The sequence below is a fragment of the Schistocerca serialis genome, chromosome 9 (genome assembly GCF_023864345.2).
Source record: "Schistocerca serialis cubense isolate TAMUIC-IGC-003099 chromosome 9, iqSchSeri2.2, whole genome shotgun sequence".
Classification (NCBI taxonomy): domain Eukaryota; kingdom Metazoa; phylum Arthropoda; class Insecta; order Orthoptera; family Acrididae; genus Schistocerca; species Schistocerca serialis.
The window spans coordinates 467,978,529-467,995,509 of NC_064646.1; the positions used below are offsets into that span (position 1 = coordinate 467,978,529).

At 37.8% G+C, this 16,981-nt stretch overlaps 1 protein-coding gene across 4 annotated transcripts in view; it reads right to left on the reverse strand.

The window, feature by feature from the left end:
- Nucleotides 1–716: 716 nt before the first annotated feature.
- The window catches only part of LOC126418810 (transmembrane protein 145-like), a 114,151-nt gene continuing 97,886 nt past the window's right edge, over nt 717–16,981 (reverse strand). For all 4 annotated transcript variants that reach the window (XM_050085751.1, XM_050085749.1, XM_050085750.1 and 1 more), the window contains one exon: nt 717–934. In XM_050085751.1, coding sequence (XP_049941708.1) covers nt 791–934 — 144 coding nt within the window. In that variant the 3' untranslated portion in view covers nt 717–790. The remainder of the gene's footprint in view (nt 935–16,981) is intronic.

The following is a 16,981-nucleotide window of genomic DNA, read 5'->3' on the forward strand; positions in this document are numbered from 1 at the left end:
AAGGTAAGAAAGTGCAGGAAACAGTTGGATAAATGAGATATTGAAAGAAAATTGAAAGAAAACGAAAAAAGATGAAACAGATAGAACAAAATGCGAAACTGATATGATGAGGAAACTAAAGAAATGTGAACAGGATGTGACTCGGGCAGAAAGAAGAAAAGGAGGTAGGGAATGGGGGGTGAAAGTAGATAACTAAACACACTAAACAGTGACTAAATGTTTATTCTTGATGAAGTACTCATGCTGAAAACTGAGAGGTACTGATACTAGGAGGAAGAATCCTTGTCATACAACTGGTGGAGTTATTTCTAGGTCATGAATATCGTACTGTGAAGAATCTTCATTGAAAGGCTATTATATACTTCTGATATAGGATCTCTGCATTAGTCCACCTCTACTTAATGATGGTTTAACTGACATACTCCAGCACAGAAAGCTGATAAGCCATTACAAGTGTCCTGCACATGAGTTGTATTACAGATATATCTTCCATCTGTAAAATTAATGTTCCAATGAATGTACTGATGTTGCACTGGCAGTCATGCATTTTCTCCCACATTCCATATATCAGTGAGTTAAGTGGAAAAGTGTTTGTAGAAATGTGTATTTTCTTTGTGTGCCAACTTTTTCACCAAAGACACAACTGTGGTAAGAAAACTAAACATAAACACAAGAATATGCATTTATTTCAAATAAAATATAACAAAGCTCTTGGAGTATACATATAATTTTCTCTTGAGATGTTTGTTCCTCAATTGCAGGAATTTTACACATTTTTCATACAGAACTTTTAAGTGTTTACCTGGTCCCTTTGAGTGTTTATTTGGAATACATCAGGTACTCTTCTGTAATTGTGTTCTGGTGATGAGTCGTAGGAATCGTGGAGAGGAATGTGAGTTACATCTTTGGAAGGTTCCAGTGGCCTTTGAGGAACCTGTGGTGAGAAAGAGTTATCAATAGTAAAATCAGCACTAGAACACTAGCAACTTCAATTGACCTTATATTCTTCAGCACAAATAACACCAGCTAAAATAGTTGCATACGCCAGACTTCTGATGAGCATGCTTGAAATTAACATTAATCTAGATCCTTTGGGCTGAGTCTCCTTTATTATGAAGTGAAGGAAAGTTAAGAGAGGAAACAGGATTATAAAGAAAGCAGAAGAGCCAAATAAAAGAGCACCTAATTCGTACTGCTGAATCGTCACAGCAGCCTCCTCAGAATCTGCAGTATATCAACAGAAAACTGACCAAGTCATACAACAGTACCACTACGGATATCCTCATTCAAAAACAATATTTCCCTAATTTCATAATATATTTACGTAAAAAAATGCTATATGTTTTATAAGTTTCAGGAGTTTGCAAATGTATATTTCTGAGAAATTTCTTAAGTTGCGTATATTGCGCGTAACACGTTTCATAGTCAGTCAGAATTTGTAATTTACTCTTACCATAAATAACTAACATATTGTGTCACATTTGTTGTTTCATTTAACAAGGGTCTATTTGGTCTTTTTTTAAATTAATGATTTTGTTGAATTGTTGGTAGCTGCAACCACAAATGTGTTTCAAATAAAAAAGAAAAGTCTACACCAAGTGTTTTTGTTGTTGTAATAGACATCTCAAGTTGTTTGTTAATCAATCAGTTTTATAAGGCCACTGGTAATACTTATAGCATATTAAACCCATAAACTGAAATAAAATCAGCTAACTTAGTTTAGAGATGTTTGTTTACTATTCTGTAAAATACTGCACCAGAATGCAGCCCCATGTGTATGCTGTTCTCAAGCACGAGATGAGTTAGTTGCTGTTTGTGAGCAGCTGGAAGTTGCTCTGATCACTGTCAAGTGAGCTGAAGCTGCTGCAAATGGGTATGTTGGAAGGACACCTGAATGTCATATACCAGAGATACCAAACATACTCCCTAGCTACTCCCTAGTACTATCCTCTTCTGTGAATCCTGTCTCCTCTGTCACTACTCATCCACTTGACTGTGCATGGCATGTCAGAGGTAGGGCTAGGCATCATGTGCAGGGCAGACAGGGGCCAGGGAAAACTCAGATTGTTCTATCAATCCCCCTCACTAACAAGTTTGAGGTACTGTCTGCCACTGAAACTGAAAGTGAGCCAGTGAGACTCACTCCACCTGTTGCGTAATGTGCTGTGTCCAGCATCAAAAGGTGGCAGATGCAAAACAGTAGGGGTCTATTAACTGCCAGCAGTTCAAAAGTATAGTGAATAATGGTACCCCTTAGAGAGATGGCAGAAAGGGATGGGAAGGAACCAAAGAGATAGATTACCACAGAGAGACAACACTGCAACCAGAGTGAAGAAAACTGCACAACCCTCCACGACATTTTCGGAAGTAGGAACAAAGGGGCACAATATGTAACAGTGTGTAAGGATATTATGAAACCTACAGTACAATAATGAATATGTATATTCAAGTAAAGTTAAACACATGATGTTTTTTCTGTGCTGGTGTATAACACAAATGTACAAAACTATTAACAGATATTTTTAAACAATACACACTTGAAATAAATGTACACATAGTTTTATTGATTTTATGCATGAATTTGTATTCTATACTAACATTAGACCTGATTTTGAAAAGGAATTTGGCAGTTGCTATCTTACAAATTTGCACACATAACCATCTCACTTTAGAAACAACTCCAGAATGATAAGTGACTAAAATGAAGAAGCCACAATCGCTTTTTGCTGGCATTCTGCTGAAATCAGAAATCCATTACATCATGTCCCTCATTCCCCTTTGGGAGGATTCATCACATTTTGTTATTTCTGTATTATAATTTTCACATTATGACAGTATGCCATTTTGAGACAACACCACATTGAAAATTAATCACAAACATGTCACGCTAGGTATGATCTGTTATAATTAAATGTCAGTTAAAGACACATCAACTGTAAAAGTGCTTTTGAACTTTTAAGATGAACACAAAAAATAATGTTTGAAATTGTATGTGATCACTGGGCTTGTGTAGTTAGACACATGCAGTTACAAAGTGGAAGTAAATACATTCACAATTGTAACACATTCTGGGACTTTCTTATTCATGTTTCTGATGTATGTTCTGCAATATTCAGTTATATTTATGTATAAGAGCATTCTATGTCAGGAATAAGAGACTTCAGTCTGATTAAAAATCTAAAGATAAAATTGCTGCAAGTGAAACACCCAAAAATGACATTTATATTCTTTCTTGCACAAATATTTGAACTTTTTTTTCTGAATATGTCACAATTTCTGAGGGTGTGGTCAGTCAGGAATTATGAGTACAGCTAAAATTCCTGCAAATGAAATGAGCAGCAAATATGTTGATAGTATTGCTTGTGACAGATATTTAGCTACAATTGAATCTTTAAAACACTTTCATAAATTTGGCCACTGAGGCAAAGATTTCAGTACATAGTGAGTGACAAACTACATGCAAACAATCTCCAATTTCAGCTGAAAGCCAGTTACACACTGTGGTACTTCCTCATTTCAGTCACTCCTTCACAGTGACTTCCAAAAACATGGTGGAAAATAGCACAGCATGGCACTGCAGGGAGCACAAAATAAAGAGCCACAGTCTCTCTATGTATGCTCTACCTGTTTGGAAGGAAACTATGTGCACTCAGACTCATTCAATTTGTTGAAGAGTCTATTCTGGCAGTCATTGAGGGAACTTTGTGCAAACAGCTGCAGACTATGGTGCATGTTGTAACACATGATGCCTGCAGCTGGGCTTTGAGGTCATCTTGCATCATTCCAGCAACTGCCACAGAAGCTTACAATGTGTTGTATTGTCCCCAGAAAAGATCATAGCTCTCTGTTTCTGAGTCAAGTAAGAAGGTTGTGAAGGTTCTGTGACAAACTAGGCTGTGAATTCCCAGAATTGAGCCACAGGATTGACAACTGTACTGGCCCCCAAAATGGGCCAGTCTCTCACTACACATCAGAGGACACTACCCAGGCAGCAGACTGTGCGTGGGGTTCACACACAAAGATCTTTTAGATTAAGTGGCTCTCCATCCATTCCAGGTAATGGTAGCTGTAGAATACTCAAAAGATTTGGTGCAAGTTTCAAAGAAATACACCTCACAGATAAGAGTAATAAAATCACAGGCAAAAATAATAAAGTCCTAGCACTTAACTGGTAAAGTATAGGCAGAAAAATGCCAGTATTTAAGCACCCATAAAAAGCAGTGAAGTGCACATAATACTAGGTACATAAATCTCCTTAAAACCCAAAATTGACAGCAATGAGATTTTTGCAGAAAATTCGAGCAGTTAATGGGAGGATAAGTTAAAGGGAAATAGAGGTGCTGTATTTGTCATAGTGTACAAGAAACTTGAATCTAACAAGGTAGAAATTGAACCTGCAAGCAAGACTGTTTGGGCAAGACTCAGTATCAGTAGAGGTGATAAAATTATAATTGGATCCTTCTACTGACTGCCAGACTCATCACCTGATGTACCCAAAAACTTCAAGAGAGAACCTCGGATCAATAGTATGTAAGTTCCCCAAACGTACTGTAATCATTGAAGAAAATTTTAATCGATTAACAGTCAACTGAATTATTACAGTTTTGTTAAACATTACTAAATACCTTATCTGAAAACTAAATATAACAGATAGTTCAGAACCCCACTCATGATGGAAACATATTTGATCTGATGACACAAATAGACTAAACCTATTTGAGGGTGGTTAAAGTGACAATGAGGTTATTCTAGCAACAATGATTGCCAAAGTACAAAAGGCATCTAAAACAAATAGAAAGACTTACATATTCAATAAACTAGATACAGAGACAGTAGAGTCATATCTCAGTGATAATCTTGAAACTTTCAGCTCAGGAGAGGGGCTTGTAGAGGAACTATGGCTCGGATTTAAAAGAATAGTTTACTATCCACAGGATAGGTATGTACCCAGTGGATCAGTTGATGCTGGGAGGTATCCTCTATTGTATACAGTTACTGTAAAGGAACTTCTAAAGAAACACAGACTTCTCTGTATTAAGTGTATAACAAAGCACAGGGCTATAAGTAGACAGATGCTGAATGAAATACATTTGGTGCTAAGAAGGCAATGCATGAGGCCTTCAGCGTGTGATGTTCGCCTGCTTCATTTCTCATTGTTAGTCCTCGGTGTTGACGTACTGTGTTCCTATACTGGCTGAAAAATAGGGGAGGGGGGGGGGGGAGTGGAAGTTTGACAATGACTACGTAAATGATGTAGCTGACAGTTGGACAGATGCATTTCACAGTTCTTTACTTTCACTGTTCACAACCCCCCACCCCAATATTACACAGTTATATGGCCAGTGCACTATTGTTTAACTTTCAACAAGTCTCATTAATAGTTTGCAGACAAACATCCACATGCTGCTACAATAGTTTACTGTTGACCATCTATGAGCAGTAAAAGCCTAACCACACATTTCAGAGTCTTTCAAATAAACTGAACAGACACTGTCATTGTTTTAACACATGTCTTATTGGTGTAACACTTATTTCACAGTTAAGTTGATGTGTTATATTTAGATTAAAGTTCAGTCTTGATCACGTTATGTCTGTTTTAATGAGTAACCGGTTTCGGTTTTTTCTATAAAACCATCATCAGACCCATTGGCTCCCTTGGGTTGGCAGGAGCTCCACCTGCCAACCCAAGGGAGCCAATGGGTCTGATGATGGTTTTATAGAAAAAACTGAAACCGGTTACTCATTAAAACAGACATAACGTGATCAAGACTGAACTTTAATCTAAATATAACAATTAATTGATCACTGTATTCCAAAAATGTTTACCAAAATTGTGCAAAGTTGATGTGTTGTTTTTGTTCCAACCAACACAGGTTTCTTGCCTGAAACTCTGCTGTGGACTGACTGTCTCAGAACCAAAAATTGGGCACTTATATATCCTCACAATAATAGGCACTGAAACTACACATTGTTTAAAGTTTAATTTACAGAAATTACAATTAAAACATTACTCGTTCAGTTAACCAAATACATCGAAAAATTGCATCTTTTTAACTGTTTCTGCTACTACAAGAGTTAAGCTAAATTACTTGTTTAAATGATAAAAATAACATCTATCATTATTGAAACAATACTTTTGACAAAACTGTTAATCACTTTGGAACTACGTAAGGGCTGCCTTTGCTAACATGTTTTTGAATAGAGCCAAATAGATCCTTTAAGAATACTATTAGTTATTCCTCCAAATGTTTATAATTAGTACAGGATTTATATTTGTTTATATGTCAACAATAGATTTAAGTTACGAAAAATTACTGATTTCACCTTATAACAAAAGATAGTAACTAGGAATAGTCAAAATAAATAAGAAAATCAATTACATACATAAAACTAAGCACAGAATTAGACCTGGTGTTATACTTTTTAAAACCGAGGGCCAACATTTCTCTTTTCTGAAAATGCAGATTATACTCACAAATGTTAATGGTAATTAGTTAAAAGAGAAAAACTTAATTTTAAGGAGGCAGATGGCAAAAAAAAAGAGAGGAAGTAAAAATATCTCAGCTTGCTTTGTCACAAGTGACAACCCTAGTAGAATATTATTGAAGGATATTTTACAAAACCCAAAGAAATTCTTGTTCTACATAAGGACTGTTAATGGCACCAAAGCCAGACACTCATGGACATGACAGGAACTGAAACCAAGGATAGCAAAGAAAAAAGCAAAAATGTTTAATTCCAATTTCAAATCTTCCTTCAAAAAGAAAAACTCAGAAGTAATGACTCAGTTTCATCTTGTACCACTGCAAATATGAGTGAAATAAATATTAGTGTCAGTGGCATTGAGAAACAGTTGAAGTCATTAAAATTGAACAAAACTTCAGGGCATGATGGAATCTCTATCATATTCTGTCCTGAATTAGTGGCTGAGTTAGCACCTCTTTTAAACATAATATACCAAAGATACCTCATACAAAAAACTGTGTCTGAGGGATTGAAGAAAGCACAGATCACACCCATTAACAAGAAGGGTAGTAGAAGTGACCCAAAAAATTACTGTCCAGTATCCTTGATATCCATTTGTTGAGGTCAAATTAATGAGGTACCTTCAACAGAAAGACCATGCCAAACAGCAGAGATCCCTAAACATTGATATGTGAAGCCCAACTTATGAAACCCACAGGAGACAGACATAGCACATGAGGGTCAGCAGATACAGAGAATAAATTTTGTTTGAAATTCTTGGGCGTACATATGGACAACACTACTTCACAATATTTCTTTTCAGTCATGACATTTATGCTTCACAAATCTTCTCAATATTGAACAAATGAAACATACCATCATCATAAAACAAGAATGAAATGTGACTACACTGTGACCTGAAAAATTAGTCTCTAGTGAAAAAGGTTTAAAATACACAAGCACAAAAATCCTCAATGCACTTCCAAGTAACATTAAGTGTCTATGAGGTAATAACGTACTATTTAAAAGTAAAGTAAAGGAGTTCTTGTTTGAAAAACCTTTCTATTGTCTAGAAGAATTCTAAAGCTGAGATAGCTAAGATTATTTACTATGTATTATTGTGTATTCTTGATTCAACATATCTTGCTGCTTCAGTTAGATTAACTGGTGAACTATAAGTCAAGAAGATGGTCATTTTTACTCTGTAAAACTTGTTTCAATAGGATCTGAAAAACACATCTTAACCTCTGTTTGTGAGTGTAATTAGAACTTACTGATTGTGTTACTGTATTATTATTTTCAGTTTGCATTCTTAATCTTTGTTTATTGTCCTGATGGAAATAAATGTAATAATGAATTAAATGTTTTGATTCATTCCACATACAAACATTAGCATGCAAAAATGGATCTATGGAATACATATTGCAATAAATAAATAAATAAATATCCATGGATAGGCCTAGATGCAAGACCTGTCCCATACATCCTCCAGCCACCACCTACTCCAGTCCAGTCACAAGCATTGCCTGTCCCACCAAAGGCAGGGCTACTTGTGAAAGCAGTCATGTGATCTACAAGATAAGCTGCAACCACTGTGCTGCATTCTAAGTGGGCTTGACAACCAATAAGCTGTCTGTCTGCGTGAATGGTCACTGACAACCTGTGGCCAAGAAACAACGGGACCACCCTGTTGCTGAGCACACTGCCCAACATGACAGTCTTCATTTCAGTGACTGCTTCACAGCCTGTGCCATCTGGATCCTTCCCACCAACACCAGCTTTTCTGAATTGCAGAAGTGGGAACTCTCCCTGCAATATATCCTACATTCCCATAACACTCCTCTCCTCAATATTCATTAGTCATTGTTCTTTACCCACCTATTCCCTTCCCTGTTCCCATTCCAGCACTACACAGCCCTCTATTCCACCAAAGCACTAGTCTTTACTTCTGTCTTTTTCTGCTGCCTTCTCCCCATCCTTGTCCACCATCTGTCTGTCTGTCTGTCTTGAACTCAACATTTCCACTCTATGGTGAGTAGCAGTTTATCCTTTTCATAATACTGTCATTACAAATACTAAGGTGTAACAATCTGTAGGAATATGAGACATAATAATCATGTTCAGTGCTAGAATACTAGGGAAATGTGATCATTCCATAAAGGAGATTGTATACAAAACACTCATGCAAGTCTTCCAGAATATTGCTAAAGTATGTTGGACCCACACCAGGTAGGACTAACAAAGGATACTGAATGTACACAGAGAAGGGCAGTACAAGTTGTCCCATGTATGTTTGAACCATGGGAGACTGTCACCAAAATTTTGAAAGAATTCAATTGGCAGGTGTTTGAAGACAGATGCAAACAAACCTGTGGAAACCCACTTAGAAGTTTCCTTTGAGTGATGAATCTAGGAAGACACTACAACCCCCTACATATTGCTCCTGTAGGGGTCATGGAGAAAAGATTCAACTAATTACAGTGAACAAAGAGCCACTTACACAATTATTCTGCCTGGGCTCAATACGTGAGTGGAATAGGAAAAGTCCTAAAATTGGTATAATGGGACATGCCATCTGCCATGCACTTCACAACGGTTTGCAGAATACAGATGCTGATGCAGTAATGGAGTCAATTCAAATCATAGTTTCATAGCCTGATTTAACTTTTTATGTGGTTGCCTTAAATAATTCCTCAGAAGTTCTGGGATCAGTATTTTTTCTTCTATTTCTTTTTTGACTTCTGGGTTTTGTAAGCCATGTTTTGTTGTTTTTTGCAGTAGGATGACTTAAAAACAATTTTGGATGTGACACATGTTGTTCTCCTTTTGATGTTTCCCACATCATAACACATAATCCTATTATTCTGAGTAAACTAACATCATCATCTGTATAGATCTGTTTTGGTTTTTTCCAAGTGGTTCATTTACATAAACCATGTGAAGGCAGATTCAACACTTTTCATCTGCTTATCCTCCCTCAGTTGAAGGCTTTCCTTTTAATACTGAGTAATACTGCAAGGCACTATCTTCATGATTTCTTCTGTATTATGTAGAGTCAGTTTTTTCATTCTAGCAACTGTTCTGACTTAGCATCACTCAAACATTCATTCTAACTAAACTGCGAGTTTCATTCTTTATAAGAGCAGCACTGAAATAATCTGTCTTTATTCATTAAAACTGTGTACTAGAAAGACAAAGACCAAGCTTTGAGTCCTACTGTGGTAGTAAATTCTAATTAGTCAGGAAACTTATGCTTATGAAAAGGGTAGACTGGTACTCACCATACAGCAGAAATGTTAAGTCACAGACAGATTCAACAAAAAGACTGTCAAACAAGTTAGCTTTCAGCCAAAAGACCTTCTTCTGAATTAGACAACATAAACACACACACACAAATACATATCACACACATATGAACACTGTCTCTGGCAGCCAAGGTCAGTGTCAATATTCCAACCTGGATTTTCCATTATTTGAAACTTATGGTTACTAGGATAGATTACGCAGGTGGTTGATGGGAAATGGGAAGGATACACAAAGGAGAAAAAGGTGAAATGGTCGCTCACAAATTTGTTAAAGCTGTGAAACACAGAAACAATTTCTCAAACAGAGGAAATGCAGTCAGTAAAAATTTTTGATTCAGAATTCTTGGCTAGTAATTACATGCAGGAAGAAAAATATTAGTACTGAAAACAGATAAATATAAAAATACACACACTATCTCAAAATACACACACCTTTCCTTTTGTATTTTACACATGTCTATCAGCAGTACTCATATTTCAGCTCCCAAAGATAAGTACTGTACAGAAATCCAGTCTCTACAAAATTTCTAGTTTTCACAAGTGAATTCTTTTCCTTCTCATAAAATTGTAATCATTGTTAGCAAAATTGTCACTGATCTGCAAATGCTGTACACCTCAGTCTGGTAATTGTGATGATGATCACCTGCTTTATCTCTTTGTTGATTGTCCTCAGTTTTGACGTACTGGCTGAAAAAATTGGGGGTGGAAGTGCAACTACTGTACACTGTAAATGATGTATCCGACAGATGCACATCTGCTTTTGATAAGTCTCATTAATAGTTTGCAGGCAAACATCCACATACTGCTACAATAGATTACTGTTGAACATCTACGAGCAGTAAAAAACATAACCACAAAGTTCATAGTTCTTGAAGAATAGAAAGATATGTATGGAGCAGACACTGTCAGTGTTTTAACACACTGCCTATTTGTGTAACACTTATTTGACTGTTAAGTTGATGCATTGTTGTCATTCTAACCAAAACAGGTTCCTTGTCTGAAACTCTGCTGTGAAGTGACTGTCTCGGGATCAAAAATTGGGCCCTTATAAATCCTTGCAATAACAGGTACAGAGGGAATTTAAGTTACAAAACAATTACTGATTTCACCCTATAATGAAAAGATACTAACTAGGAATATTTGAAATAAATTAGAAAATCAGTTACATACATAAAACTAAGCACAAATTTAGATCTGGTGTTATATTCTTTAAAACCTCCCCCCATGAACCATGGATCTTGCCATTGGTGGGGAGGCTTGCGTGCCTCAATGATACAGATAGCCGTACCGTAGGTGCAACCACAACAGAGGGGTATCTGTTGAGAGGCCAAACAAACGTGTGGTTCCTGAAGAGGGGCAGCAGCCTTTTCAGTAGTTGCAGGGGCAACAGTCTGGATGATTGACTGATCTGGCCTTGTAGCACTAACCAAAATGGCCTTGCTATTCTGGTACTGCGAATGGCTGAAAGCAAGGGGAAACAACAGCCGTAATTTTTCCCAAGGGCATGCAGCTTTACTGTATGATTAAATGATGAAGCCGTCTTGGTTAAAATATTCCAGAGGTAAAATAGTCCCCCATTCGGTTCTCCGGGCGGGGACTACTCAAGAGGATGTCATTATCAGGAGAAAGTTCTACGCATCGGAGTGTGGAATGTCAGATCCCTTAATCGGGCAGGTAGGTTAGAAAATTTAAAAAGGGAAATGGATAGGTTAAAGTTAGATATAGTGGGAATTAGTGAAGTTCAGTGGCAGGAGGAACAAGACTTCTGGTCAGGTGAATACAGGGTTATAAATACAAAATCAAATAGGGGTACTGCAGGACTAGGTTTAATAATGAATAAAAAAGTAGGCGTATGGGTAAGCTACTACAAACAGCATAGTGAACGCATTATTGTGGCCAAGATAGACACGAAGCCCACGCCTACTACTGTAGTACAAGTTTATATGCCAACTAGCTCTGCAAATGATGAAGAAATTGATGAAATGTATGATGAGATAAAAGAAATTATTCAGGTAGTGAAGGGATACGAAAATTTAATAGCCATGGGTGACTGTAATTCAGGAGTAGGAAAAGGGAGAGAAGGAAACATAGTAGGTGAATATGGATTGGGGCTAAGAAATGAAAGAGGAAGCTGCCTGGTAGAATTTTGCGCAGAGCATAACTTAATCATAGCTAACACTTGGTATAAGAATCATGAAAGAAGGTTGTGTACATGGACGAACCCTGGAGATACTAAAAGGTATCAGATAGATTATATAATGGTAAGACAGAGATTTAGGAACCAGGTTTTAAACTGTAAGACATTTCCGGGGGCAGATGTGGACTCTGACCACAATCTATTGGTTATGAACTGTAGATTAAAACTGAAGAAACTGCAAAAAGGTGGGAATTTAAGGAGATGGGACCTGGATAAACTGAAAGAAAGAAAGGTTGTACAGAGTTTCAGAGAGAGCATAAGGGAACAATTGACAGGAATGGGGGAAAGAAATACAGTAGAAGAAGAATGGGTAGCTTTGAGGACAAATGTAATGGCTTATCTCACCAGGGGTAAGATAGATAGTGCCTACAGGAAAATTAAAGAGACCTTTGGAGAAAGGAGAACCACTTGCATGAATATCAAGAGCTTTGATGGAAACCCAGTTCTAAGCAAAGAAGGAAAAGCAGAAAAGTGGAAGGAGTATACAGAGGGTCTATACAAGGGTGATGTACTTGAGGACAATAGTATGGAAATGGAAGAGGATGTAGATGAAGATGAAATGGGAGATCTGATACTGTGTGAAGGGTTTGACAGAGCACTGAAAGACCTGAGTCGAAACAAGGCCACTGGAGTAGATAACATTCCATTAGAACTACTGACAGCCTTGGGAGAGCCAGTCCTGACAAAACTCTACCATCTGGTGAGCAAGATGTATGAGACATGCAAAATACCCTCAGACTTCACGAAGAATATAATAATTCTAATCCCAATGAAAGCAGGTGTTGATAGATGTGAAAATTAATGAACTATCAGTTTAATAAGTCACGGCTGCAAAATACTAACACAAATTCTTTACAGATAAATGGAAAAACTGATAGAAGCCGACCTCAGGGAAGATCAGTTTGGATTCCATAGAAATGTTGGAACACGTGAGGCAAAACTGATCTTACGACTTATCTTAGAAGAAAGATTAAGGAAAGACAAACCTATATTTCTAGCATTTGTAGACTTAGAGAAAGCTTTTGACAATGTGGAATACTCTCTTTCAAATTTTGAAGGTGACAGGGGTAAAATACAGGGAGCGAAAGGCTATTTACAATTTGTACAGAAACCAGATGGCAGTTATAAGAGTCAAGGGGTATGAAAGGGAAGCAGTGGTTGGGAAGGGAGTGAGGCAGGGTTGTAGCCTATCCCCAATGTTATTCAATCTGTATATTGAGCAAGCAATAAAGGAAACAAAAGAAAAATTCAGAGTAGGTATTAAAATCCATGGAGAAGAAATAAAAACTTTGAGGTTCGCCGATGACATTGTAATTCTGTCAGAGATAGCAAAGGACTTAGAAGAGGAGCTGAACAGAATGGACAGTATCTTGAAAGGAGGGTATAAGATGAACATCAACAAAAGCAAAATGAGGATAATGGAATGTAGTTGAATTAAGTCTGGTGATGCTGAGGGAATTAGATTAGGAAATGAAACACTTAAAGTAGTGAAGGAGTTTTGCTATTTGGGGAGCAAAATAACTGATGATGGTTGAAGTAGAGAGGATATTAAATGTAGACTGGCAATGGCAAGGAAAGCGTTTCTGAAGAAAAAAAAATTTGTTAACATCAAGTATTTGAATGGAGTGTAGCCTTTTATGGAAGTGAAACATGGACGATAAATGGTTTAGACAAGAAGAGAACAGAAGCTTTAGAAATGTGGTGCTACAGAAGAATGCTGATGGGTAGATCACATAACTAACTAATGAGGAGGTATTGAATAGAATTGGGGAGAAGAGGAGCTTGTGGCACAACTTGACTAGAAGAAGTGATTGGTTGGTAGGACACATTCTGAGACATCGAGGGATCACCAATTTAGTATTGGAGGGCAGCGTTGAGGGTAAAAATCATAGAGGGAGATCAAGAGATGAATACACTAAGCAGATTCAGAAAGATGTAGGCTGCAGTAGGTACTGGGAGATGAAGAAGCTTGCACAGGATAGAGTAGCATGGAGAGCTGCATCAAACCAATCTCAGGACTGAAGACCACAACAACAACAACATTCTTTAAAATGAAGGGCCAACATTTCTCGTTCATGATAATTCAGATTAGACTCATGTATGTTAATGGTAATTAATTCAAAAATGAAAAAATGAATTTTAAGGGGGCAGATGGCAAAACAAGAGGGGAAGTAAAATTATCCCAGCTTGTTCTGTCACATAATATAAACCGTACAATTCTAGCATCATACAACATGCGTAATTGTTCCTAAGGTTAGGTCTCTCTTAAATGACGTGTCATTTGTACTGGGTGTTTAGAAAGAAATATTCTAATACTTTGAGAGGTGTTAGTACTCACTGAAACAATAAAAATAAGTCCAATAAACAAGGGTCCATAAATGTGTACTTTCTGAGATAAACACATTGATCCGTGTGTGGCTCGTGTTCATGCCATTTATTGTTGGTCATCTTCTTTTACGGTACTGCCACCTTGTTTTCTTATTCCATTTACTGGTGTCACTAACTTCTGCCTTACTTGCCTGTGAGTAGCAGGAGCAGCGTTTATCAATAAGGGCACTGTTGTACCATCTCTGGAGCGACCGATAGAATTTCCGGGTCGTCGTGTGTCTGGAACTCAATTGGAAATGAACCAGGAGTGCAGTCGGGCACAGAGCAGCATCAGGGATGGATCAGCAGTGAGGTGCTGACAGACAGTACCTGCCAACCACTTGGGACTCACATGCACTGTCCAATGGAAGGACACTGGAGTGGGAACGACTGTTGGTTGGTCATATGGTTGGTCGTCTCATTGGCTAATGTGTATTTGGTCTTTTGACCATTTCCATGTGTGAGGCAGTTGGTTGGTTGGGGCAGAGCAGCAAGGAAGTCTCCATGGTGCATAGTCAGACCGGAGCCACTGGTGGCGTGCACGGGCAGTTGGAGTTGTGAGGCACTTCTTGCGAGGGTTACGAAATTCGTTGGCCACCAATCCTGAACACTAAAGTTGAGTGCTCACTTAACCTACCATCAAGCCTCAACTGCTATCATATCTCTTCGTTTGACCCTGGTTGTCACTTTCTGGCAGATTCCCACGAGCGACAACGTGTGTGGATTGAAGTCGGCTATAATTGCAGCCGTCTTCCTGTGTGGTGTTTAACTTAATTTAATTCATTCTTTCATTAATGAAGTGTACCAGCAGTATCTTCTGCCTTGTGGCCGTTGACATTCTGGTGAACTGCCCTGGTCATTGATGTAGTTTTTGGCAGTGTATTTTCCTTGTCGTGTTGATGCTGTCCAGTACGGCACGTAGTTCGACAGCTGAGGTGTTGTTGGTCGTATTGGGCATTTATCCTGACTTGGCTGGATTGGGCACCAGTATCCAGAATGTTGTGCTATTGACATCCTGTTGTAATTTTGCTGGTTGGGTGGAATGGAACTGATCTTGTTGGTTGGTTTGTCGGCTGGCTTTCGGTTAGGTTGCCTTCCGATTAAGAGGTTGTCGGTCTGATTGCCTGTCTCTCCTAAACATGCATTAGTGTTATCTTCCCAGGCCGATCCTTGGAACATTCTGAGAACTGCTCCTTGTGTTTTACATAGTGATTTCCTTTTAGTCTTAAGTACTCTGTGTGGCCTTCAGCCGAGTTTCATCCTTTCAAAGTTAAAACTGAAAATTCCTTGTGCCTAGGCCTTAAGCCATAAATTGGTTTCAAGTTGGTATGTTGCCTTCAGCCGCATTTTCAGCCTTTTCAAATCAAAAGTTGAACAATTTTGTCTAGGTCTTAAGCCATAAGAAATATTTTCTAGTTTTTATGTGACCTTCAGCTGAGTTTTCCAGCTTAAGTTAAAAATTAGAAATTTCTTTGTCTGGGCTTTAAGCCATGAGATTGTTTGGTTTTCATATGTGGCCATCACCCAAGAGTTATGTGAAGCATTTTAGGATAAAGCCTTTAGCCTATTTTAGTTTAAATTTAGAAGCTTTTCCCTTTAGGCCTTAAGCCGTAAAATTGTTTTCTGCATGGTGTGTGGCCTTCGGCTGAGTTTTAATCTCTCTTCAATTAAAAATTTAAAATCCTCGTCTTGCCCTTAAGTCATAAGATGGTTATTCTTTAGTATGAGGCCTTCAGCCGAGTTTTACATAAAATATCTTCAGTCTTTTCAAACTGAAAGCTCTTCCTCCTTGGCCTTAAGCCATTAAATTAGTTTGTTGATATGCGGCCTTCAGCCTAGTTTTCAGCCTATTTAGATTAAACACTGAAAATCTTTGTCTCGGCCTTAAGCTGTAACACTGTTCTTGATTAATGTGAGGTCTTCAGCCGAGTTCTATGGGAAAAATTTAAGCTAAGGCTTTCAGCCTGTTTATATTGAAAATAAAAAAAAGAATTTTCTAAAGAAATGAAACCTCCAGAAGAACTCAATTCCTTGTTCAGCCCTTGTGTCTTGGATTTTTGATGTGGCCTTCAGCCAATCTAAATTAAATCAAAGGAGGGCTTTCATTAAAACCTTGAGTGTTTTTGATTCTTGCTTCTGTGATTGTGTGTTTTAAGAAATAAAGTTTATGTGTTGAGTACAACTGACAGTAAATTATTTTGGCCATTTTCCACAGATAGAACCTCATCTGCTCTGTCCCGCTAGTGCAGGGATTTCACAGGTGTTTATAGGAGGAGCTGTGTGATGCTTGGTTATGGATATTAGCACAGTCACTGCATTGGTGCTCCATCACATGTGTCACCAAGGTATTATGTCATCTTTCTCACAGTACTCTACCTACTGTTAAGTGGTCTGTAGTCAGTTGTGTGGTTTGAGTCATGTTGTAAGCTATGTTAGTTTCCATCGTGTTTGTGTGCCTGATTGTAAAGTACTGTCAACCCGGGGTATGTATCACAGTGTTTTACCTTCTTCCAAAAGTGGATTCACTTATGTGTTTACTGTTGTATGTACAAATGGTGTAATACATTTACATTTTTTCTCTTCCACCATTTGTTAGTAATGGAAGCCTACTACTTGACAAGTGAAATGGCGAATATGATATTCTACT